The sequence below is a fragment of the Pelodiscus sinensis genome, chromosome 20 (genome assembly GCF_052426305.1).
Source record: "Pelodiscus sinensis isolate ZL-2025 chromosome 20, ASM5242630v1, whole genome shotgun sequence".
NCBI classification, from domain to species: Eukaryota; Metazoa; Chordata; order Testudines; family Trionychidae; genus Pelodiscus; species Pelodiscus sinensis.
The window spans coordinates 17,260,625-17,287,635 of record NC_143071.1 but is presented as its reverse complement, the minus strand read 5'-3'; the positions used below and the strand labels follow the sequence as shown (position 1 = coordinate 17,287,635).

The window sequence follows — 27,011 nt, the reverse complement described above, 5'->3', positions numbered from 1 at the left end:
GAGAGGGGGACCAGGAGAGAAGAATTAGACTTTGGTCTGTGAAGCAGAAAGTTCACACCCATCTTGTTTTCCTGTAACAAAGCCAGTTGCAATGAAAACTTTTCAAAAAGCAACACCCACAGAATGAGACCACTCAGCTGTCACCCTTGCAGGAGGAAGTGAAACAGTCAAGAGACAGAAAATCTGAATAAAAAACCATTCATCATTTAGGCTAAAGCGTACTGAGGAGCCCTGCCAGTCATTGAGACCACACTGGAGATGCAGCGAGCTACCATCGGGACCATGAGGAATTTCCTGATTTGGGCTTGGATTCTTTCCCCAGGTGAGATAGGATTATTTTTGTCACGAGAAATAGACCGGGGAGGCAGAGCTGTTTGATGGGGGCAAATAGGAACTGTGGCTGCTAAGCACATCTGTAGCCCAAGTGCCTGACAGATTTGAACAGATAACAGGAGAGAATGTCCTGGCTTAAAGACAACCTGCAGCTATCTCCATGAACCAGGGGGAAATGTCCTACCTAAAAATCAAAGCTTTTCCCCAGGGCAGTGGGTTTGGAGGGTCGCACAAACCATGGACCTTAGCATCATGGTTTTTCCATCACGTTAAGGGGAGGAATTACCACCCACAAGTCCAACTTTTGGCCCTTTCCCTGCCACCAATGGCTCTGGAGAGTTGCTCTCCTAACACAGTTTTCCTCTCCTCCCTCAAACCCCAAGCAGCAAGTTGGTCTAAGAGGGGATTTCACTGCAATGGAGTGCTCTGCAGATGACAGGAACCTCTCCAGCGCAGTGAATTCCCAATTGCACGGGTACTGGTTATCTACCCAGCTTTGCTTCCTTGCTAATTCAACAGCACTGCAAGACGGCAGGGTCTGTGTGTGTGTGTGTGTGTGTGTTCTATGTCACCTCTGTGACACAGGAGAACAAGTGGAATGAGGTGGTGGAATGAGGACAATCAATGGGACACAGTCATACCAGGGTACACAATATATTAGAAGGACAGAACAGGTCATGCTGGTGAGGGAGTAGCACTGTACATGAAAAAAAAGTAGAATCTAATGAAGTAAAAATCTTAAATGACCCTAAATGTTCCATAGAATCTCTATGGATTGTAATTCCATGCTTCAATAATAAGACTATAGCGGTAGGGATATATTATCCACCACCTGATCAGGACAGTGATAGTGACTATGAAATGCTAAGGGAGATTAGAGAGGCTATCAAAATAAAAAACTTGATAATTGTGGGAGATTTCCACTATCCCCATATTGACTGGGTACACGTCACCTCAGGACGAGATGCAGAGATAAAATTTATTGATACCTAAATGAATGCTTCTTGGAGCAGCTGGTTATGGAACCCACAAGGGGACAGGCTATTCTTGATTTAGTGCTAACTGGAGCGCAGGATCTGATTCAAGAGGTAAATTGTCCCAAATTGAGATATCGTTAGAGGAGGTTTTGGTACAAATTGATAAACTTGTAACAAGTCATTGGGACCAGATAGCGTTCACCCAAGAGTTCTGAAAGAACTCAAATGGGAAATTGCTGAACTATTAACTGTGGTTTGTAACCTATCCTTTAAATCAGCTTCTGTACCTAATGACTAGAAGATAGCTAAAGTGACACCAATATTTAAAAAGGGCTCTAGAGGTGATCCTGGCAATTATAGACCAGTTAGCCTAACATCAGTACTGGGCAAATTAGTTGAAACTGTAGTAAAGAATAAAATGGTCAGACACAGAGAAAAACATAATTTGTCGGGGGAAAGTCAACATGGTTTCTGTAAAGGGAAATCATGCTTTACTAATCTACTAGAGTTCTTTGGGAGGGGGGTCGACAAACATGTGGACAAGGGGGAATCCCGTGGATATCGTGTACTTGGATTTTCAGAAAGACAAGGTCCCTCACCAAAGGCTCTGAAGCAAAGTAAGTTGTCATGGGATAAGAGGGAAGGTCCTTTCATGGATTGATAACTGGTTAAAAGACAGGAAACAAAGGGTAGGAATAAATGGTAAGTTTTCCAAATGGAGAGAGGTAATTAGTGGGATCCCCCAAGGGTCCGTCCTGGGACCCATCCTAGTCAACTTATTTATAAATGATCTAGAGAAAGGGGGTAAACAGTGAGATGGCAAAATTTGCAGATGATAGCAAACTACTCAAGATAGTTAAGACCAAAGCAGACTGTGAAGAGCTTCAAAAAGATCTCACCAAACTAAGTGATTGGGCAACAAAATGGCAAATGAAATTTAATGCTGATAAATGTAATGTAATGCACAGTGGAAAAAATAATCCCAACTATACGTACAATATAATGGGGACTAATTTAGCTACAACTACTCGAGAGAGAGAGCTTGGAGTCAATGTGGATAGTTCTTTGAAAACATCCACTCAATGTGAAGCAGCCATCAAAAAAGCAAATAGAATGTTAGGAATCACTTACAAAGAGATAGGGAATAACACAGAAGATAATTTATCGCCTCTATATAAAACCATGATACGCCCACATCTTGACTAGACAGATTCATGGAGGTTAGATCCATCAAGGGCTATTAGCCAGGATGAGTAGGAATGGTGCCTTAGCCTCTGTTTCTCTGGAGGTGGGTGACAGAAGAGGGATCTCGTGAGGATTACCTGTTATGCTCCCTCCTTCTGGGGCATCTGGCATTAGCCACTGTCGGCAGACAGGATACTGGGCTGTCTGGACCATTGGTCTGACCTAGTATGGCTATTTTTATGTTCTTATGTTCTTTAGTGGCACCGATCTTGTGCTCCTAAGATGAATAACTGCATCTGAAAAGCCACAAAAGGAGAACAATGCCACGATGGGAGTGGAGGTGGGGGAGGGGGAGCTGAGAGCCAAGACAGATTCACTGTGATTAAAATGACTACCGCCCTCATGCAGATGGGCCAGGGCAGTCTATAGAGCAATCACTGCTCTCTCTGTGAAAATCTATTGTTGATGTTGGCTTTAGGTACTGGTCTGTGAAGTGGTGGTCTCGAGATTGTGAGTGGCAGGCCTGCTCATGGGGGGGGGGGGAAAGGAGGGAGCAAAAGGGGCAATTGCCCCAGGATCTGGTAATTCAAAAGGGCCCGGGACTCCCAGCCACTGCTACTGCAGCCGTAGCCAAAGCTCTGGGCCCTTTGAATCACCACTGGAGTCGGATGCAGAATGCTTTGAGTGGTACTAAGGGCTGATTGGGTTTGGGCAGTGCTGAGGGATGGCTGCCCCAGCCCCGCCTTTTCTGTCTGAGGCCCCGCCCCTTCTGGGAGTGCAGAACTAGGCTGCCCCCACATTGTCAGCCCCCATGACAGACTCGTGTGTATAGGATTCCTTTGGTCAGAGGGCTGACTGGCTCATGTGTGATGCCCACTTTCAAGCCTCAGGTGCCTGGCAGCATTTGCATCCTACTCATTTTAGGCTTGGTCTGAACTGCCAATTGAGCAACAAAACCTTTGTCACCCGCAGGTGCTTAACAACGCCCCTGCCCCTGAAAGTCCAAAGCTTTGCCACGGCAAGGGGCAGTGTAAATGGCTCATTGTCGACAATGCAAACTCTGCTTGTAAAGGGGTGATAGGGTTTTGTCAGCCAAAATGCTGACAAACGGTGTTCCCAATGCCGGACTTCTAGCAACACAGCTGTGATGCCACGGCCATGTTGCGCAGGGCTGCGCAGTGTAGACAAAACCATGGCCTTCTGCTTCCTATGGGAGTGTAACGTAGGTCCTAGTGACCAGCTTTGCTCCCTCCAGCGGGCTCCCCTCGGTGATCACAAGTGATGCTAATGCCGGGGCTGAGCTGATCTCAGCACTGTGATTCCAAAGTCAAAGAGGCTCTCTAATGCCATGCCCAGCCCAGCAGTGTCTGTGCATGAGAGAGGAGATAGAGCATGTAGAAGATTTTCATAATTCTCCTAAACGTGTTAGACATCCCCGCCCATAATAACTGTGGGAAAGTTAAGTCAGACAGGCCCACCAATGGAGGGAGAGGCTAGGGGGCAGTTGTCCCAGGGCCAAGCAATTCAAAAGAGCCCAGGGTTCCTGGCCACCACCACTACGAAGCAGCAACAGCAGCAGTAGGTCCGGGCCCTTTAAATCACTACTGGACCCCCATCAAGTGTGCTTTGGGTGGCTCTAAGAACTACCCTTTCTGCCTGAGATCCTGCCCTTTCCGGGAGTACAAAACTGCCCTCCCCCGACCTTACACAGAGGCCCAGCAATTCTTTCACATCCCATGCTCCGAAGTCAGAGAATCCTCTGCGTCAGTCTCATGGTCACAGTCCTAGCTGAAGAAGTGCCCTGTGTCAGAAGGACACTGACAAAGAAAGCAGAAGGGCTATTTAAATTCCTCTTCGGTTTTAGATTGATGGAGACGGGGGTGAGGCGAGACAGCAAAGTCACAGATGAATCCATCTCCCTGCTATACCAGCGTGGGACCACATTGCCTTATTCATCACAGTCTGAAGCCCCACCTCCCGCATCATGGTAGCAAACTAGTGCCTCACCATCTTCAGTGTATTTATCCACACAACAACCTTATGGGGCAGAGAAGCACCGAGAGGTGAAGAAAATCACACAAGAGTCCATGGCAGAGTGGGGACTTGGACCCAGATCTCCTGAGGCTCAGGCTATCAGCTCATCCCACCTTAGATCAACCGGCCCCTCTCACAGAGAAATATTGATGCACAAAAGGCCAATATGGCTCACTAGGGCCTGGTCTGTACTCTACAGGAAGTTGAAGTAAGAGACACAACTCCAGCTATGTAAATTACGTAGCTGGTGTCCACGTATCTCACAATGAGTTTCTGCGCTGTCCACACAGTGGGAGACAACAGGCATGGGCGGCAGGTGAAGGTAGAGCTGAAGGAGGTAAGCCTGCCGCTCTGCCTCCAACCCCTCCCCTTCTGTTCAGGCCATACACCCCATCACGAGGAGGGCTGGCGGCACGCAGACTGAGCCTCCCCGACCCCAGAGCACAGAGAGGGAGGAGGGCACATGGCTCCAGCCTCTCTGGCCCTGAAGTGTGGGGAGGATGGGTGCTTGGTGGCTGCAGAACCTTCCCCCACTTAATTTACCGGTCGCCCATGCTGACAAGCTTCCATTGGCTTCCCTTACGCCTCGTGAGGAACAGGAGTACCAGGACCGATGGGTACATCCTTTGTGTTCTATCTAGAGCAGGGGTGGGCAATAGTTTTTGATGGGTAAGTGGTGAGCGGATGCACTTTTCAATGGAGGGAATGCAGGGTCTGGGGTGGAGGTTGGCTGTAGAAGGGAGCTCGGGGTAGGACACTGGAGTGCAGGAGAGGGTCTGAGAGTTTGGGGAAAGGAGGAGTTGTGAGCTGGGGCAGGGGAATGGGGTGCAGGAGAGGATTCTGGCCTGGGGGGTGTACAAGTGGATGCAGGGTCTGGGAGGGAGTTGTGACTTGGGGCACAGGGGGAAGTGAAGAAGGTTCGGTGGTGACTTGGGGCAGGGAGTTGGGTTTGTGTGTGGGGGGGGTGGTGGTGGTGGTGCCAGATGCAGGCTCTGGCCCAGAGGCACTTACTGAGGTCGCTCCCGGCCAGCAGACCAGTGGGACCCTCAGACAGGTTCCCTGCCTGCCGCAGCCCCAAACTGCTCAAAAGTGACTGGCTGCTCCATGTTGCTCTCCGCGCTGCACGTCAGGGTGGGGAGGGGCTTCCTGCACTGCCCTCACTCCCAGCACAGTCTCTCAGCTCCCGCTGGCAGACCTGCCAAATCGAACCCCTGAAGATAGACTGCAACAGTGTCAATTTCCACTTAGTGTAGACGTGCCCCAGATCTGAACTGTGAACCTTTGTCTCTTGCTCTGGCTGAGCAGGAAAGCAACAACTGCAATTCTGTCTTTTGCAGGCTGTTGGGCTTTGACTGGCCCCGAAGAGGCGCGCGGCCCCTTGGGAGGGTCGCTGTCTGTGCAGTGCCAGTACAAGGAACGCTACCAGAAATACAAGAAATACTGGTGCAGAGGAATATTTCTGTTTTCATGCTCCATAGTCATTCAGACCGAAGGCTCAGAGGAAAAGCTGGCAGGGAACAGAGTCTCCATCCATGACAACCACACTCAGAGCACGTTCACTGTGACCATGGAGAGCCTAGCATGGAACGATACGGATACTTACTGGTGTGGGATAGACAGGCCAGGTTTCGATTCCATGATCAATGTCAATGTGCTTGTTTTCTCAGGTAAGTCCTTTAAGTGCTGTGATGTGTGGCTCCAATCACCCACCCCTGTGAGCCACTGGGTTACCAGTGCACCTCAGACCACTGAGTGTGGCTGGTGCTGGTGCTAAGCTAGGAGTTGGTTCCCTCACACTCCAGCTTCTCTGCCTGGCCAGCTGCCAGTCCAAACCTTGCCCTGCAGGCAACACAATTCCCAAATTCCCAGAGATGTTTCTCTGCAGCAGCCAGACCCTCCGACCGGCCACACAGAAAAGTTATTGAGTTAAAACACACCCCAGCCTGTCAGTTTAGCAGAGGACTTCACCCTTCCCGTTAACGTGCAGCCCAGGGATGGTTGTGTAATAAAACAAGAGTAACTTTATCACTAACGAACAGATGTTCAGGTGATGTAAGTGGGAACATAAGACAGGGATATGGTTACAACAAAACACCACCATGCTTTCCAGGGACGGAAACTTAATTCAGCAAGTTACAATCTTTGCCTAAACAGGTTTCTCACCTGTAGTCAGTTCCCAGAGACATCCAAACCCTTGGCTGAAGAATCCACCTTCAGCTGATTACCAGAGCTCTGACCTCTTGTGTCCCTCGAGCGGGGTGGAGAGGGGGGTGTGCCAAAATGGCTTTCCACTTCTGCTCCTATTTCCAATGTCTATTTTGAGAGGCTTCAGGTGGGTGGGTGGGTGTGTGCAAGCTCCATCCATACTAGCACATACCTGTGATTCTTTAAGCACCGCCCTTACATCCCTCAGACACTAATATCGTTGAGCAGGACGTTACCAGTTTGCACAGGATACTGTAATGACACTATTCAGACACAGATTCTGACAACAGCATGCCGGGGCAATGAACAAGTCAGGCCTGACACGAGTTGCAGCATGAGGTGCTCTATCCCTGCTGGCATTGAGCGGCTCCTTGCGTCACAAGTGGCTTTCATCTTGTCTTGACCAAGGGCCCATGTTTGGTGTCTTATCCGGGATATAATCTCTCCAACTCAGCTGAACTTCTCACACCCCCTTCACAACCTTGAGAAACTCCCGCTTGTTTCCTCGGTTTCCCCATGCAACTCTCTGATCCTTCCCCGTCCCCACTCCTGCAGCAGAGGGAATGATTCCTAGAGGATGCAGCACCTTGTTACAAGTGCCAGTCCTTACTCAGGCAAAACTCCCATTGAAATGCACACAGAGGCTGCCTGAGTAAGGGCTGCAGGATCAGATGAACAGTTAGCACCCAGAGCAAGACAGCGTCACGGAGGTGGGATGGAGGTGAGGGGAGCGGGTAGTTTGCAGGGTCACTGATCTGCAAATCTTAATGCAAGGTAAGGGGGAAATGAATGACAGAGTCAGTAGGCCTGAGTATTTGGCCACCTACTAGATATTTAGGGCTAAAATTTATCAATCCTATGAAAGTTTCATGACTTTTAGTGAAGATGCTGGTTAGTCCCAAAAGTCACATTTTCAGGAATTCTTCACTATCTGTTATTAGGCAGTCTCATCTTTAATATTATGAAAGCTGTCCACTGAGAAGGGAGGGACAGAGAAAATTCCTGAAGGTCTGTGTTAGGTAGGTTATAAAAAAAAGTGGCCATTCATCCCTACAGCGATCAGTACAATCTCTGCCAATGGGTGTTAGGATGGAATGGAGAAGAATAGGGACTGAAATAGAGACACAAAGGGGAAGAGAAATCAGAACTTCCTTTCACCATAGAATCTTTTCCTCCACAAAAGTGTCTCTGGTTTTCCATGTCTATCCCTATCCCTGGTCAGTGACTGAGAAATGGACCATAATAAAATAGTCCAGAATTCAAAATGTACACTAAAGGGGAAAAAAAGACTCAGCAACATCATCAGGAAAACAAAGGGCTAGCCAATACATGTTAAAGGCATCAGACACAGATTTGTTAAGAGAGGACTGTAGTCTACAAATACATAATTAACTCATGGAACTCACTGCTTCAAGACATTGAGGTCAAGAGTCTAACAGAATCCAACTCTCTTATGGAAAATGAAGCCATCCAGTCACTCTGGATTAGGACAGAACTACATTCCATGGATTCAAAGCATCAAATCAGCCACAAAGTAATGAAAGCTTGGAGGAAGCTGTCCAGTGGGTTATGTTATTTCAAAATGGTCTATAATGGAGTTTCTTGCACCTTGTTTGAAAGCATCTGATATCTACCACTGTTGCAGAAGCTACTTGGCTAGATGGACAGTTTGACTCCGTGGGAATCATCACACTTTCCTGTCTAGAGGGATGTTTGAATGGAGCAGGGAAGAATATGGGGGTACAAAGGGAAGAGAGGAGAAGCCAGGGCCTGTCTGCTCACTTATTGGCCAATAATGCAAGATTAGACATTTAAACACCATGTGCTCATGTCAGGATAGTTCAGTCTCATTTCCTACCTCTGCAGCCACCACTGATCCCTGCAGAGGACACTAAGTCTCACTCACTCTCCCATGTCTCTAAGTATTGTTGGGATTAATGCGCCCTCTAATTTTTTCCATCCATGTGCACAATAAATTTTGTTATATGCTCTGATGCATGTGCAGATGTGCACCACCAGTAGAAACACATGCTGCTGGATGCAGGCTGTTAATCAGCTGGGCAGCATATGAACTTCTCATAGGTGCTCCCAGGGCTGGATAATCCACTAGGCAGACTAAACATGTGCTTAGGGCACCAGCAAAGCAGGGGCACAAAAAAAAAAGAGATTTTATGGTATAGTCTTGTTTTTATTTTGAATTACATATGGGGGGGGGCACCATAATCTTTTCAGTGCTTAGGGCCTCTATAGGTCTTAATCCGGCCCTGAGTGCTCCCCAGATGCACCGCATAGAAGGAACAGTGGTGGAAGTTCCCCCCAAATCTATTGCACTTAGCTCCCCAAGAACTTAGTCCAACTCCAGTCTCATCCCTCCGGTGTCTTATTTGGCATACAGCAAAGCTACAGTATCTCCCTGGGGGCCATCAGCAGACAACGTAGGATACAAAATTACAGCCACTGAGTTAAAAGAAAGCCACCTGGCATCGTTGTTCTCTGCTGGCCATGGCCTAGCGCAGGGCTACTCAACATGCGGCCCATGGGCCACATGCAGCCCACAGCCCATTTGTCTGCGGCCTGTGGTGTGGTTGGGGTTTACGTGGAGCTCAACATGCGGCCCATAGGTGGGAGCCAAAACAAAAAAGTAGTCAGTATAATGGTTAAATTCTTGGACTGTCATTGCTCATTAGAAGTGCTGTCATATGGGTTGGAATGGGGTAAATATTGCATGTTATTAGTATCAACAGAACTGACTCAAATGGGTCCAATGTGTTGTGTAGTCTTGCCTTAATCTTTGTATCCTTGCCCGTCAGTGTGGAAGAAGCTATTTGCATATATTTGCATATATATTTGCATGTAAATGCAACCACACTTAAGTTGTGGCCTTCGGCATGTGCTGTGAGGTATCATTGCGGCCCCCGGGGATTCCAATGTTGAGTGGCCCTGGTGTAGCTAGTACACAGGTCAAGGAGCTCTCTCGGCCCAGTATGACGGCAGCAGCTGGCTTGGACAGGAGATCAGTAACCAAGGGGTTGGTAACACAGTTCTCTCTGCTTCCATTAGACACTACTACTTCCTTACCGCCAATGACGACAGCTGCTGAAGAGGAAAAATCCACCCCCCCCTCCTCCAACACTACTGAAGTGGATGCTGGGTGAGTGCCAAAGCCGGCCCCTCCGACAGGGGCAGAGGGGAGCCACAGGGGTAGAACCATTCAAATGGGCCAGGGGCTCCCTAATGCTGCTACGGCAGTGGTGGCAGCAAGCAGAACCCGGGGTCCTTTCAATCAGTGCTAGAGCCCTGGGCAGCGCTGAGGGCTTTCGGGGAAAGGGGGTGGGGGGCTGCACTTTTTGCCCTGTCTGCCTGAGGTCCCACCCCTTCCGGGAGTGTGGGACCAGTCCCCCTCCTTTCCCAAGGGCCTGATGAGTCTGTCCACTCCCCTAGCCAAAGCACATGCTATAAGGTCACCTTCCACAAAGCTCTGTGGCAGGTTCGGGGTTTCTACACAGCTCTCCAAAGCCAAGGCTACGTCTCTACTGATGCCAAGACTTTCAGTCAGTGGCGGGCAACCTGGGGCTTTACATGTGGCCCGCAACACATTCTGTTTACCATTGCCCACACACAGGGCTCCCAGATTCCACCAGTGTCCGTCTGCAGAGGTTCCCCCCAACCAATATCACTAAAGTTTGACATGCACGTAAAACGAGGGCATGTGAAGTGAGGGGTGTGCTGATTGCACACCATATTGGGAGAGCCGTGTGCTCCCTCTGCATGCAATCGAAGCTCTGCTCTGGGTCAATCGGCACAGCCTGCACATTCTAGCTACGCCAGTGTGGTTAGCAAAACTATTCTATCCCGGGAGCTCATCTTGGTTACGACAATCTTACGGCCCACTGAATTGAAGGAGGACCATTCATACAGCCCACTCGCTAGCCTAGGTTTCCCGTCACTGCTTTAAATCAAACTCACACAACAGGTAAGATTCTAGAGCTCCCCAAGCCTCTGAACGCCAGAGGCACTGAAGAGAAGCATTTTTACCTGAGTTTCTAAGTTGACCTTCCTGTTCTGCAAACTGGTTCCTGCCCTGGACAGTGAACTCCTTTGCATTACAATGACCACCTGTATTAAGCATACACTTGCAAACAAAAATAAAGCAAAATACATCCCACACAGTCACCACTCTTCTAGCCTGATGTGGTGGGTTGTTAAAGTGCCAGTCCTGCATTGCCCCTCAGGTCTGACCTGCAGGACTCTTGCTATTGCACGGAGCTTAACCGTCAGGCAGGATAATACACCAGGCATGTCAGTAGCAGATGGCAGGGCCTGCCTTTTGGAAAGAAAAAAGCAGAAATCACATGACAGCTGATCTGACTTATTTTTGTCTCAAAGTTATTGTCTGTTGTTTCCGTCACATTTTGCAGAAGTGGTTTACAAATCCCAGCCCCAGAAAGAGATTGTGACATTAAGTTCTGTGTAATTAGATCTTTAATTTTTTTAATCAGAAAAGCCAACAATTCATAGCAAAAAAAAGCAGTGCAGTTCTCTAATGGAATAATGTCTAGCACCTTTCATCTCCAGATCTCTCCGTGGTTTACAAGGGAGGCCAATATCATTATAACCATTTTACGGATAAGGAAACTGAGGCACAAGAGGCAATGTGACTTGCCCACAGTCACCCATTGGCAGAGGCAGGAATAGAACCCAGGCCTCCTGAGAGAGGTCTAGTGCTCTAACCATTGGGTAACACTGTCATCTATACATAGAAGAAGGGGTTCCTTGATCATTTTGACCTGGTTATTTAATTATGTCAATTTAATCAATAAAAAAGTTTGTTTTAACATGCCAACTGTAGCAGCCCTGTTAGGTTTACTACAATCAGGCCCACTGCTCTTGCCCTCTGTATAGGGTTTCTGATGAGATTGTATCTTTGTTAGGTACTATGCTGAGTCCAGAGAACTTGTGCCAGAGAAACTGGGCCTTGCTCCTCACATGTCCTTAGGTGCTTAACTCTCATTGAAGTCCGTGGCAGTTAGGCATCTAAATACAGTGAAGGCCCCAGTTTGCATTTAAAGCCAGCTGTGAGGAGGGGGAAGCTAGGACTGCCGGCTGGACTGCCAAGTTTTCCTTTGCAAAATGGTTTTTGTTTATTCAGTTAACGGCTGAACTGCAGTGGCATCATTTCACCAGGAAAGCAAGGTGATAGCTTCCACTCTGCAACCGGCTCTATGCAACTTTGGAGCCAGTTGTTGTACTTGTGCTTCAGTTTCCCATCTGTAAACAGGAGATGGGAGACTGGCTAATACTTACCACTCTGTTGAACAACTCGAAATGGGAGCAAGGTCTATGTCTAATCTTTATATAGCAAAGGGGGAATGTTAAGGGTGAGGATTAAAACAAACATTTCTCTTCTCTTTTGCCTAGCATACCAAACCTTATCTTCTATATCGTGACCCCCGTCATTGTGCTGGTTCTCCTGCTGATTTTGTTTGTGGCTGTGAGGTGTAGAAGAACATCACAGAGGAGGAGAAAAGGTAAAAAAAAATATATTCGCTGATCAGCTTTGCTAGGAAGAGTCACTTCCTTCTCCTGGTGTGCAACCCAACCAGTGTTCCCTGTATCCTGGGCACTCAAGAGAGATTCAAATGCTGCCCAGCTGATTAGCAGAGCATGCACAGCTAGGGTTTTTTTTATTTCCACTAGAGGTGCACATTTGTACAGCCTTGATGCAAATAAAATTATTCTGCACGCAGATGGAAAAAAAGTCTGCCAATGGATGAAAGAGTAAATAGGAACCTTGATCCCAACTAGTATGCTTCCTTCTTAAGGACCATCCTGTCCCTGTTACCAAAATAAAAGACATGTTCTAAATTCTCCCCTCATACTTAGTCAGTTGCTCCATCCCACAAAATGGTAAAGGCCCTCAGCACACCCAGCTTTAGCTATCGCACACCCCAAGCACAGCAGAGTATCTAGCTCTGGTTAGATAAAGGAGTTGACTTGTTAAAACATAAACAAATAGAAAACAGCTGGTTTTGACCAAGTAGAATTCAGTTAGAATCATCCAATCCTAGGGCTGGAGGAATCCTCAGGAGGTCATTAGACGTACATCTAGACTACAAGCCTCTTTCGAAAAAGCGTCTAGACTACAAGCAGATTTTTTTTAAAAAGCCAGCCTCTTTTTCAAAAGAGAGTCTAGATGCTCTCTTTCGAAAAAGCACAGTTTGCATTCAATAGTGCCTTTTTCTGAAAGAGTACTTGCGAAAAAAGCCGTTATTCCTTGTAAAATTAGGTTTACTGCGATTGAAAAAACTGCTGTGTTCTTTCGATTTACTTTCAAAAGAATGTGGCTGCAGTCTAGACGCAGGTGAAGTTTTTCCAAAAAAACCCTGTTGTCTAGACACAACCTAAGTCCAGCCCCCTGCCCAAAGCAGGCAGGACCAATCCCAACTTAATCATCCCACCCAAGGCTTTGTCAAGCCAAGACTTAAAAACCTCTAGGGATGGAGATTCCACCACCTCCTTAAGTCACCCATTCCAGTGCTTCGCCACCCTCCTAGTGAAAGTTTTTCCTAATATCCAACCTAGACCTCTCCCACTATAGCTTTAAGACCATTGCTCCTTGTTATGCCATCCATCGCTACTGTGAACAGCCTCTCTCCATCCTCTTTGGAACCTCCCTTCAGGAATTTGAAGGCTGCTATTAAATCCCCCCTCACTCTTCTGCAGAATAAATGAGGCCAGATCCCTCAGCCTCACCTCATAGTGCTCCAGCCTCCTAATTATTTTGGTTGCCCTCCTCTGGACCCTCTCTAATGCATCCACATCCTTTCTGAAGTGAGGGCCCCAGAATTGGACACAATATTCCAGATGTGGCCTCACTAGTGCTGAATAAAGGGGAATAATCACTTCTCTAGCTCTGCTGGCAATGCTCCTCCTAATGCACCCTAATATGCCATTAGCCTTCTTGGCTACAAGGGCACACTATTGACTTATATCCAGCTTCTCATCCACTGTAATCCCCAGGCCATTTTCTGCCAAACTGCTACCTAAGCAATCTGTCCCCAGCCTGTAACAATGCTTGAGATTCTCCTGTCCCAAGTTCAGGACTCTGCACTTGTCCTTGTTGAACCTCATCAAATTTTTTGGCCCAATCCTCTAATCTGTCTAGGTCACTCTGGACCGTATCCCTGCCCTCCAATGTATCCACCTCTCCCCCTAGCTTAGCTTAGCTTAGCTCAGTTGCTTAAATTAGATTAATTAGCACCAGCCCAGAACAAAAACTCTATAGAAATCATTTCCCTTTGATTCCCTGATTTCATCAGCTGCTCCTGAGAACTCCTTCAGCCTGTAGTGATTCCCAATTGCTCCTGCAAAGTTCTCTCCAGCTAGCCCACAAGCCCCATGTGGCCTCCAGCCGGGTAATTCTGTGACTTTCAATTAGCTGCAGCTGAGCTTGCCAGGGTCTGAGGGATAGTGGGAAATAGCTGACACAGCTTTTTCCTTCCTAAACTCAAGCCAGAGGGAGCGCAGCTGCTGCCTCAGCAAAAAGAACGGAACCAACCCTGTGGAGAAAGTTGTGCCCATCTAACTAAAACTGGGTCAAGAAATGATTTTGTTAAACTACGGCAGAATCTCTGCAGCCATTTATTTATCATTTATTTATAAGGCTGCTGCAGTGCAGAGACCACTGTATATCATGCGGATAGCTGTTCCCACGGGGTTTCTTGTTCCTCCCCTGCTCCACTCATCTGCTGTCCCTTGTCTTCTACCTACACAGCCAGCTGTTTAGGTCTCTGTTCTGGGCTTGTGCATTCCACCCCCCAATCTGAAACAAATTATTTTTGGTAACAATACTACACAGCTACAACATAAACATCCAGGAACCCAGCCCTGTAATCAGCCCCAATGCCAACTCTGCCCACATATCTATACAAGTGAATATATTACTGGAGCCAACCACATAAGCAACCAAATCAGAGGTTCATTTAACTGCACATCCAGGAATGTAATTATGCCATCAAATGCCAGCAATGCCCCACTGCAATATATATTGGACAAATTGGACAGTCCCTATGGGAAAGAATTAATGGACACAAATCAGATAGCTGTAGAGGGAACATAAAAAAAACCCTGTTGGGGAACACTTCAATCTGCCTAGGCATTCATGAACAGATCTTCAAGTGGCTGTTATCTGCCGCTTTTGACTATCCAGTCTTTAGGTGCTTATAGACTATTTGTTTTTCCTGTTACATTCCAACTCAGCTTTCCCCTTGATATATTTATACCCACTGCCTCTTTTTCTCCCCCCCATCTATTTTAGTTCTAGACATCCAACACTCTGGTCATCTGAAGAAATGGGCTGTGCCCACAATAGCTCATGATACCATCTACATGTTTTGTTAGTCTTTAAAGTGCTACCAGACTATTTGTTGTTTAAGTCTATTCCATACAGACTAACTCGGCTAATCCCTAAAGCTTTAGTTACTTAGTTCAGTTTGGGTGTGTCTAGACTACATGGCTCTGTCGATGGAGCTATGTAGATGAGTTTACTAGACATAGCAAAATGAAGCGACGATTTAAATAATCGCCGCTTCAGTTACATAAAAATGGCCACCACATTGTGCCAATCAGCTGATTGTTGGCACAGCGCGGTAGTCTAGACGGGGATCAGCCGACCCCAGCACCCTTTGTCGTCAGATCTTTTATGCCTTGTGATCCCGTCTTGATTGCCACTTCGTGCCAACAAACAACTGAGCGGCACAACACGGCGGCCATTTTTATTCTAATGAAGTGGGGGATATTTAAAACCCCGCTTCATTGACTATGTCGGTATGTCTAATTTACATGCCTTGGTTGGCAGAGGCATGTAGTCTAGAGACATACCCTAACAGATTTATTTGAGCATCAGTGTTCGTGGACAAAAACCACTTTGTCAGAAGCGTGCAGATGGATTGAATTGAAACCAATTCTTTATTCACCTAAATGAAATAGAAATGAGTTGTTCTTATACTGAAGTGACTCTCTATCCAGAATTCTGCCCTGGTTTATCTAAATCGGGTTTTGACCTGATTTAATTTAAATGGATGCAACTTTTGCACATGGATGAAGCCTCGAAGAGCACGTTTTATTGGATAGTGCTAATCTTGCTTCTCAGCTTCAGGGAGCTGCAGCCACACTGCTTTGTTAGCTCCCTTCCAGGGAGTACAGATCCATGGTTCTCCTGGCTTTTTTCTAATTCTGGGAAGAGATTAGCACGAAAGCTGCTTCCACAGCAAGTTAGAGAAATGTTACTGACTTGTCACTCTCCCCAGACTGTAGCTCTCCCCCTCTCTCTGTCTCTTATTTGCACGCTGCATGAAAGAGGCATTCTCAAAGCAGAAAAATCCAAATCCTCAAAGGGAATTAGGTTTCTAACAATTAGAAACCTAAATAATGTGGAGGATTTGAGCCAAACTGCTAATTCTTAAAGTAGGGCTGCTCAACTTAAGAGTGGTTGAATCTACATGCAAATAACATCTTTCACACTGATGGGCACTAATACAAAGATTAAAACAAGACTACACAACACAACAAACAGGCCCCATTTAAGTCAGTTCTGCTGATATTAATAAAATACAATATTTACCCGATTTCCACCCATATGACAGCACTTTTAATGAGCAATGACAGTCCAGGAATTTAACCATTAAAACACATGTCAACAGAAGACCATTACGTTGACTCGCTGTTGTGGAGCATGTAGCCAGTGCTGGCCATGTTCAAAGGATCTCACTCGCAGACTGTGCGTTAAGCCCATGTGTAAACCCAAACTGCACTGCGGGCCACAAACAAACAGGTCCGTGTGTTGAGTAGCCCTGCCTTAAAGGGAAACTGCCTCCAGAGTCTTAGAGATCCCTAAAAAGACACCAGGGTTGGCTGGAAGTCCCGTTCCTTAACATGTGGCTCCCCCAGAGCTTCCCTCCTCCAAACAAAGCAAGGGGGTAGGGAGAAACAAACTCCCCAAAGCTTTGCTCCCCGACATTGCAGGGCAGGACTGCGCCAAGTGCCTTAGACAGGCCTAGCCATACAAGAAAGTCACTTTGTCAACTTGCTACATTTCCTCTCTTTGACTCTTTCAGCTCTCGAGGAAACACCAGGAAAGAGGGATGAGAACGGCCATACCTATAATACGGTAAGGCAGGCTCTGGGGGAGGCACTCAAACTGAGTGATGAGCATGGTACAGAATACAGCAGGAGATTATCAGTGGCTCCCTGAGATTAGAGTACAGCCGTTCCCCAAGTTGCGAATGGTCAATTTACGACCATTCGCATTTACAACCGAAGCTGTTGTAAATGGCGGACCCCGAGTTACGAACACGATCCGCGCTTACGAACAGTGTGGTCGCGTGTAACTCTATGGGGTCCAACTTACGAACAAACCGAGTTACAACCAATCACTTGGTCCGTAACTGGTTCATAAGTCAGGGAGAAGCTATATTTCACACACTGCTGAGCCCCTGAAAAGAGGACGTGCCAACATCATTCACCCAGTGCTACAAAATCCATCCTCAGAAAGGTCCAGTAGTGCAGGTTAAAGTCAAGCTCAGAAGTGTCTGTGTCCCTCTAGTAGGGTTGCCAGATACCTTCATAAAAAATCCTGAACAGGCAAGGAAAAATAGGTTGAGCAAAAAACAAAAAAAAGAGAGGTCGCTGCCCCTTTAAATGACCATGCTCCTCACTCCCCCTGCCCTCGCAGATGCCACCGGCCATCTTTTTGAGAAAAAAAAAGGCCTCTGTGCCTTTAAATTACCACGTTCCTCACTCCCCCCACCTTCACAGATGCTGCCAGCCTTCCATCTGAGGAAAACAGAAAATGAGAGACATTTTACATGTCCGATATTCTCTGTTTTTTTTTAACTGGATGGAAGGCCAAAATACCGAACTGTCTGGGTGAACACCAGACACCTGTCAACCCTACCCTCTAGTCCAGGGCTGGGCAAGATGCAGCCTGGAGGCCAGATCCGTCCCTCCTAACACTTTGATCTGGCCCGAAGACGGCATCTGGCGTCTTTCTGTTTATATCCTGCTGCCTGTGCCACTGAATTTCCAGGCGGTGGCTCAGGCAGCAGCATCCTATTTAAATGGCTCACAGCTCCCCGTCACAGTGTTACCCCAGCAGGGGCCAGAGCCATGAGCCCTATAAATTGCCACAGCAACTCCAAGTGGTTGCCAGGCAACATGGTAACAGCAGGGCCAGGCTTTTAAGCCTCCAGGCCCAGACATCTCTTGGGGGAGGCTAGTCCCCAGCCCTGCCCCTTTCTCCCCAGACACTGCCCCTTCTGAGGGTGGAGCTGGCCCATGACCACATACCAAAATTCATCAGTGGCCTCTCTGAAGAAAGGATTGCCTACCCCTACTCTAGTGGCCAGTTCACATAAGTTAAGCACGTGCTTCCATGGCCCGCTAAGGGCATTACTATTGTAGCTCCGTATGATGCTTCCTGGTGGTACCCAGGATTGTGGTGGTACCTTGCTACCACCTCTGCCCTTAGCATGAGGATCCCTGTCTGTGCCTGTCATGGGTCAGCTCCCCAGCATCACCTGCCATTGGCGACACTAGCCATCCCTTCTAAGTCCTACTGGTCTTGTATTACTCTACAGGTTAGCAATAGGTATGTCCCAATCCTTGAGCCCTCCATGCACCTCCCTGGAGTGTCTCGCCAGACACTCGCAGTGGTCCCAGAGCTAGCACTTCCAAAGAACAACACACCCCAGATGGCCAGTTCTGCCTCCACATACCACTCCAGTGAATACACGGCTCTTAGAGAAGTTACATTTGTTTAACAAAGCACAGGGATTCAAGGCACAGCAAGCAGAAGTATCAGAAACAAAGTGACATAAAAACAAAAATCATAATGTGTATTCTAAAACCTAGACTTAATGAAGGAGCTACTCCCATGTTTTGTAGAGTGCTGCTCACCCTAAATCTGTACAGCGCTTTACAACCCGACTGTCTGTGTTCCCCTTTCATGAGACTAGTGCATTGTCAGTTTGCCTCCAGGGGGAGGATCCAATGTGTCACTTTGTATTCCAAGCGACAATCCTTTGTTTTTACTGATAAACAGAACATCCTCCCCAGCCCGCGGAGGCTATTGGTTTATTCCTGTAGATTTGCTCAGCTGTAGATTTCAGTCTCTCAGTCCTCCCCAGCTCTGGGTATAAACAGGTAGAGCCCTGCATGGATAAAAAATGTGTACCCGCATCCACATCCACAATGAGCTGTGGATATCTGCACCCATCTCTGTGGATGCAGATACCTGTGGATATAAAGTGGATATCCATGGACTTGCAGGGCTTGAGAAATAGGCACGCACAGTACCCAAATGAGCAGACAAGGAAATAGGTGTCTGTTATCTCCTGCCTGCAAAGAACATCTCTCACCCGCTGGTGACCTGCCTTCATTCCAAGACTTTACGCACATAATTTCTGTATAACTCTTTAAATATTATCCACATATACATTTTGCATTGATTATGAGGACCAATGGACTACTGGCTCTTGGTAGAGACCATACATGCCACCTGTCATGCTGACCCAGAAAATCCTTGTAAAACTTACACACCTCTGGTGCTCTTCAGCAATTGACACCACTGTTCCTTGGATCACACTCATGTCAGGAACCTGTGCTTCAAGCAGGAAATTCCCAACCTGCCTGATGAACTCATGGAGATCAGGAAAGATCCTGGACGATTGGAAAAAGGCAAATGTAGTGCCCATCTTTTAAAAAGGGAAGAAGGACAATCTAGGAAACTACAGGCCAGTCAGCCTTACCTCAGTCCCCGGAAAAATCATGGAGGGGATCCTCAAGGAATCCATTCTGAAGCACTTGGAAGGGGGGAAAGTGATCAGGAATAGTCAACATGGATTCACCAAGGGCGAATTATGCCTGACTAATCTGATTAGCTTCTATGATGAGGTAACTGCTCTGTCGACATGGGGAAGTCAGTGGATGTGATATATCTTGACTTTAGCAAAGCTTTTGATAGGGTCTCCCACAATATTCTTGCCAGAAAGTTCAGGAAGTATAGATTGGATAAATGGACTGTAAGGTGGATAGAAATCTGGCTAGATTGTCAGGCCTAATGGGTATTGTCAAGGGCTTGATGTCAGGTTGGTGGTCAGTTTCAAATGGAGTGCCCAAAGAATCATTTCTTAGGGTTGTTTTGTTCAACATCTTTATTAATGACCTGGATAAGGGGGTGGAATCCACCCTCAGCAAGTTTGCAGATGAAACTAAGCTGGGGGAGAGGTAGATACACTGGAGGGCAGGGATAGGGTCCAGAGTGACCTAGACAGATTAGAGGATTGGGCCAAAAAAACCCTGATGCAGTTCAACAAGGACAAGTGTAGAGTCCTGCACTTGGGACAGAAGAATCCCAAGCATTGTTACAGGCTGGGGACCGGCTGGCTAAGTAGTTGTTCGGCAGAAAAGGACCTGGGGATTACAATGGATGAGAAGCTGGATATGAGTCAACAGTGTGCCCTTGTAGCCAAGAAGGCTAATGGCATATTAGGGTGCATTAGGCAGAGCATTGCCAGCAGATCTAGAGAAGTGATCTTTCCCCTTTATTCAGCACTAGTGAAGCCACATCTTGGATATTGCATCCAGTTCTGGGGCCCCCACTATAGAACGGGGGCGGACGCATTGGAGAGGGTCCAGCAGAGGACAACCAAAATGATTAGGGGGTGGAGCTCCTCACCTATGAGGAGAGACTGAGGGAACTGGGTCTGTTTAGTCTGCAGAAGCGAAGAGTGAGGGTGGATTTGATAGCAGCCTTCAACTTCCTGAAGGGAGGTTCCAAAGAGGATGGAGAGAGGCTGTTCTCAGTAGTGATGGATGGCAGAACAAGGAGCAATGGTCTCAAGTTACAGTGGGGGAGGTGTAGGTTGGATGGATATTAGGAAAAACTATTTCACTAGGAGGGTGGTGAAGGTAGGGGGTGGAATCTCCATCCTTAGAGGTTTTGAAGTCTTGGCTTGACAAAGTCCTGGCCGGGATGAGTTAATTGGGATTGGTCCTGCCTTGGGCAGGTGGCTGGACTTGATGACCTCCTGAGGTCTCTTCCAACCCTATGATTCTATAAACTAAGGTGGCGAAGGAGGGGTCATTATTTAGATTCAGACAGCAAAGGCATCATCCTTAACATGGCTGCAGCTTAAGGCAGTACAAAGAGTCACAGGGAATCTTTTTAACCTTTACTGGTTTTTTTAACCTTTCCAACCCCACCCCTATAGCTCCTCAGTTTGTCATGTTGGTACGAGGGTTCCCTTAGAGTTTCCTGTTTGCCCTGAGCTCCTCACACCTCTGTTTCAGAATCCCGGGCACACCCGTCCCTTCATTCCATCAGAGACTGCAGAAACTGACCAGATGGCAATCTATATGAACAAGCCGCCCCCGCCCAGCTCAGCCGAACAGGACTCCGAGTATGAAAACATGCAGCTGAGGAGTCAGGTAGGCAGAAAGCCCAGTGACGGCCCGTGTGTACTCCCCCATTCTGGAATTCCCTTGCTCCCAGGCCTGGAAGAAGAGGTTCCAGTGAAGGGCCAAATCCTTCCCTCTTCCTCTTGCTTGCCAACAAGCAGCCCCTTGGAGCGGCAGCAGCTTGCGAACCTGCAGCCAGGCACACCCTAATTCAAGCTGGGGAATTGCTGTGCTTTGCACGGTTCTCTTCCTCTGCCTGGCGCTGTCTCCAGTGACTCCACCTCCCCTGCTGGTTGCTGCTTCTCTCTGATTCCTGGTGTCTTTTTTATTGCAGGTTTCCGGAGGTAGAAAAGCTTCTTCAGACCCAGAGGACTGCTCAGCCACCGATCAGCGGGAGGTCTACATCAATATGTGCCCAATCAGACAGTCCCCACCTCTTTATAGTCAAGCAAAGTGTAAGGGGAAAAGCTGATGCCCTTCTTCCTGGGATATTCAGCAGCTCGTCCTTATTTTCCTAGTGCCCCATGAACACTATCAGACCAGCATTCTCTGCCCCCTGCTTCTGCTGAGCAGTCTGCCTGCAGCAAGATGGGATGGGGGGAGGTTTGCTCCCAGCATGCCAGTTTCCAGAACTCTCCTGTCCTGGGAGGACAGTGGGAGGGAGCAGCTACCGCGAAGTGCTTCTCTTCTGCCTTGTCCTCAGCTTGACACAGCACAAGGGCGTGGCAGTTCGGTTTCCTGAAGGGCTGGAGGGATTCCTGTGGCACCTCCCTGTGCCAAAGCCAAATCCTTGCTCCCAAAACTCACCTGGAGCAAAGCAGCTTGTTTCTGGGATCAGAACCTCTGGGCTGGAGATGATGCTGGGGAACAGGGCCCGAGGGCAATGGATGTGGGGATGAGACTAAAGCTGGGAAGATGGCCCAGAAGGAACCAGCTTTGTACTTCTTTTCACCAGTTAGCCTGGAGCTAGCTGTGCTGGAACCTTTTCGCTCTGATCTTATTTTACTACAGTCACCTGGAACACGAAGGGCACATGGATTCCTTCGCTTTACAGAGGTAACGGTGAAAAGACTGAGAGCTCATCACTCCTACGTTTCTTTGACTCTGTGTTACAAGACCAATAATTTGGCTTTCTGGGCATGCAGCAAAAGCCTTCTGTTGGCAGTGTTTCCTATAAGCCAGGCACTTGTGCAACCACTCAAGAGAGATTCCAATGCCACCCAGCTGATTAGCAGAGTGCCCACATAAAATGCCTGATACACATAAAAATTTATTCCACACATGGGTGCACAAGATTAAAGAGAACATTACCCGCTGGATAAACTTTGTGGAGAGGATTGAGGGTATGTTCCCAGAACGATGAAGGGCTAGGAAGGAACTTTCACAGTTGGTTAGCTGGACAGCCAGGCTGAGTTTGCTGAGCTGAACTATTTAGTTCCTCTTTGACTGCTTTTCAAGGCAGCAGGGGGCTGTTACATTGTAACATTAATCAGCTACAGCCTTTGCACAGGCGTCTTTCGGATGAAACTCTCAATAAACAAGAGCCGCACAGCCAGTACTTAGGTAGCAGGGCCGAGCACTTCTGCAGGTACATGTCCAGGGCCAGACTTTGGGAAAAGCCTGGAGAGGATTTAGGCTTAAACTAATTTGCAAACATTAGGCCTCTGAGTCATCCTGATGTTGCCCGGGCCAGTGCTTCAGGCCTTGCGAGTGTAGTGAAGGATGCTTCTGCGGGGAAAGCCTAGAGCTACAATCAAGAGAGCTGACCATACCTGTAAGAGGAGCAGGCCCCAGGGAGATGCTTGCACAACACAACACAACTTGCAGACAACAGGCTAAGTACATTCAGGTCCCCTCTTGCCAAGGTCAAGGTTGAGGGTTCAAGCCATGCTCCTCCACAGACAACCACCCCAGGTTCCTGAGGGACAGAGCTGGTGCAACAAACCCCAGCTGACCACAGGGGAGAATAGCATCTGAGGGATAAGGAATAGGGCACTGAGTTCTCCAGAATATGGCCCCTTAGAGCAAAAAATGGGACCCAGCGCCATAACAGAGAGAACTGATGATGCTGGCAGCATTTCATATTCTGAAGAGATGATGTGCTGCTGCTGTTTTAACAAATTTTCTCCCCTAGCCTGCAAGCCCCTGTAGCCCAGGGTTGTGTGCACTAGAGACAGGAAGGGGCAAGGAACTGAGGGAATCTATTCCTTTGCTTTCCTGTTAAAAAAGGCACCGAGTTTACAGAAAGGAAGCAGATTCAAAGCATGTTGCAAACCAGAAAACCTGGGTTGCAGGTGTCGGGGACTCGAACCCGGACGGCCTCTGTTCGTTGTCTGACCGCAAAGAGACAGGCAACACCAGCAAGATCCAATCACAAGCTCTTTATTGAATGGTGCACACAACAATAGAGAGCGGCCCCCCAAGAGAACCAGCCCCGATTTTATTTACAGGTAGGCTTATATAGACAGTTCCGTCGCGTCATAGACTATTCGCCCAAGCAACTAACCCCCCTTTATCAGTTAGAAACCTCTAATACCCATGCATACCTGGCCAACTATACATCATAGCCTTAAGCAATTCATAATGCATCAGCAATTTCTTATCAGCCCAAAAGACAGGTACTGGGCAACAAGGAGACAGTTTGTTATGGCCAAAGGAGAACATAAACAGGGAGTTTGGAACAAACGGGGAGAGCAGAAACAGGGAGTCTCCTTATCAGTTCTCAAAACAAACTGTTCCTCATCACAGCAGGTACAAAAACGCAGCTTCTTGCTTATCTCATTTTGCCAACTTGAGCAAGCGTGTAGGGTGCGTCCCTGCTTGAACCTATCTCCAGTTCTGTCCAGGGACTACCCAGAAACCTTTGTTACATTTGCTTTAGCATAACTGCACTAGGCCTATTTTTTCTAGGGCCTAACACAGGTCATGACAAAACACAACGTTAACATGTAGCACGGGTCAAGTTAAGCATGTGCAGAAGTCTCTGCAAGATCAGGGGCCTTCATTTCTTAAATTTTATCAGACATGCCCCACTTCTGGCTGGTGCAGCCTGGAGGAGCCTATGACCCTTGTCAGGAAATACAGAGGATTGCTACTGCAAATGCTAATGGAACTGGCAGCAAGAGTACAATTGGTAGAGCTCGCTGGAAAACAGATTCTCAGCTCCTCCTGCCTCTTTGTCCCTGTGTGGAAAATTTTGATTATTTTTTTTTGGTCAAATTAAAACCCAGCTGTTGCTGGTTGTTTGGATTTCAAATTGAAAGGGAAAGTGGAAATTTCCATGGCAAGCTGGCCCCCTGGGGAGAAGCTGTGTTTAACTGACAACCTAATTTTCCATGACAAATAAAACCCAGAGAGAACTGGAGAGTCTCATTTTTATTCTGAGCAAATCCAAAAAAGCAGTCAGCTTCCGAACCAGGATGTGCCAGGCCCTGGTTTGAAGGGGAGGGGTTGGACAGAGAAGGAGGGTAAGTTTTAGGCCTATCCTGGCAGTGTCTGTTTTAAGTAGAGATGTGAATGGTTAACAGGATCGCCCTGACCAAGTGATGTTCATTGGTTGCGGTTAACTGGTGGGCTGCAGCAGCCCCCTACTGACCCCCATTTAATTGGTTAACCACTTAAAGATACTGTTTAACCAGTTAACTGGTTAAATGGGATTTTCTGTCCCCAGTTTTAAGTGAGATGCTTAGTCGCCGCTGTAAAGTCTGTGTGTGGAGCTGGGAGAGAACGCAGGTCTCCTGGCCACCATGATACTGCTTTAATCTCACAACTAGTCCTTCCCCCCGGCAGGGCCTTCTGTCTGCATGTGCAGGAATTCCATTGTGTGCAACCAAAGGACAGTACGGGGTGGCTGCCCCAGGTCCCGCACTTTGAGGGACCCCGTGGCGGCTGTCTGAACTGTCCTATTGACAGGCCCGGTGTGGGGCGGCAGCAGGGGTCAATCCCACCGCCCCTGCATTCACCGAGGCGTCAGGGGCCAGAGCGGACCAACAGCCTTCTCCATTCCTCCCCGCCACCCTGTCCCAGCCCACTGCACTTGGCTTCTCATCAACAGCAGGAAGCAGAGTCCCCCCAGCCCCAAGGCACTCCACTTCCTGCCACCACTGAGAAGCCGGGCACAGCAGGCTGGGAGGGCAGCATGGCAGGGCATGGCAGAGCAGAGCAGGCTGCCCAGCCGCAACTCTTCTGTTGCCATGGTGAATGTGGGAGAGGGGGGTGACCCCCTGCTGCCACCTTGCGCTTGGCCCCCAGTAATCTCCTGGTTTGGGGAAAGGGGGCGGAGCAGGAGCAGGAAGGGGCATGGTGGGGGCAGGGCAGGGATGGAGTTGAGGCAGGGCCTGTAGGGTGGGTTGCTCAGAGGATCCTGTGTGTGGGGCACTGAGAGGGGGTTGCCTTGGGCCCTGCACACCCCTCAAGACGGCCCTGTTTGCAACCACTTCCTAAGGCAAGCATGCCTGGTGTCTCACAGAGGGCTGCAGAAGCTGACACCCAGGAGTTGCTACTAAGCAGCAGTTCTCACTGCCCTTCAGGGGCTCATTCCACGAAGAAGAGCCAGGGAGGGAGATGCCCCCAAACAGATACAACAGTGGAACTTCCAGTGACTGATTGCGGCGGAGAAGCAATTGTAGTTTCACCGCCTCAGCTTCCACAGCCGAGTGAGGAGCAATTCAAGGGGACATAGTCAGAGCTCAGCAGCAGATTCAGAAAGAAACGTAACGCCTCCGCACACAAACGCAGGAAGTGCCTGGCCGGTCACGCACAGGGGCTCGAGCATGGAGCCTGAGATAGATGAAAACAAAGTTAGCCCGGTGGGTGGAAACTCCCAGCAAAAGATGTGCTGGTCCTATTCTTAGTTTTGAAAAGCCCCGCTCTCTAGAGAGCTCGCAGACTGGCACCGATGAAGGCAGAAGGACTTCCCTTCCATTCTGCAGAGCTAGGATTGAGGCCAAGTCTTCACAACTGGAGAACATCAACCGAAGATCCGCAACTCTAATTACAAGAATAGTAAAGATGAAGTTGACACATCTTAAGTCGAATTTCTGTGGTATCCGCATTTTGGGAGGTCAACGGGAGAAACTCTCCCATCGACTTCCTTTACTCTCCATGACCTAGTGGAGTACCAAGGTTGATGGGGACTCCCTCAGCAGTCGATTTAGTGGGTCCTTACTAGACCCACTAAATCAAACCCCAGGAGATTGATCTCTGGAGCCTCAATCTCAGGGTAAGTGTAGACCTGGCCTGAAGCATTACAAATCCAAGGTTGTAATGACAATTCTGGAGCTGCCCCTGAGGAAAGTAGTAACTAAGTTGATAACCCAGAAGAGGATGATCTGGCTGCTCAAGAAAATTGGGGCTGATCAACCTCTAGTTTCTGTACCAATGTAACTATGCAAATGAAAGTTTGCCTGTTTAAATACACGGATACAGTCAAACTGGCAAGGCCCTCCTAGTGTAGAAGCAATGCCATTGCTATACAAGTGCACACAGCAATATAGTTTCAGGATCAGGGAACGAGCATAAGCCATACGTATATAAGCACTCTTATGATGCTGCAACTTCATCTGCACTAGGGTTTTTACTGGCATAGCTGTGTTGCAACAAACTGTACCCCTAACCAGGATAGCTATGCCCATAAAACTTCTGTGTTAACTAAGCCAAGAAAAAACATTGTTGTGTCAGTGCGCCCCCTGGTGGGGATGCAGCTACCCTGGTATAGTAAAACCTGTTTTTATCTGGCATGCTCAGGCATTAGGGTATTCCGGTTATCTAAAAATTCTGGTTATCTGAGGGTCCCATCAACCTGGGAAAAACCAATGGACA

At 48.0% G+C, this 27,011-nt stretch overlaps 1 protein-coding gene across 1 annotated transcript; it reads left to right on the top strand.

Moving 5' to 3' along the window:
- Window positions 1–183: 183 nt before the first annotated feature.
- Window positions 184–25,419, top strand: LOC102456747 (uncharacterized). Its single transcript, XM_025190310.3, has 7 exons — window positions 184–322; window positions 5,867–6,196; window positions 9,795–9,885; window positions 12,153–12,262; window positions 16,850–16,902; window positions 21,084–21,221; window positions 21,526–25,419. Exons 1-7 carry the CDS (start codon window positions 259–261, stop codon window positions 21,661–21,663), a joined length of 924 nt encoding a protein of 307 aa, XP_025046095.3. The 5' UTR covers window positions 184–258; the 3' UTR covers window positions 21,664–25,419.
- Window positions 25,420–27,011: the final 1,592 nt, after the last annotated feature.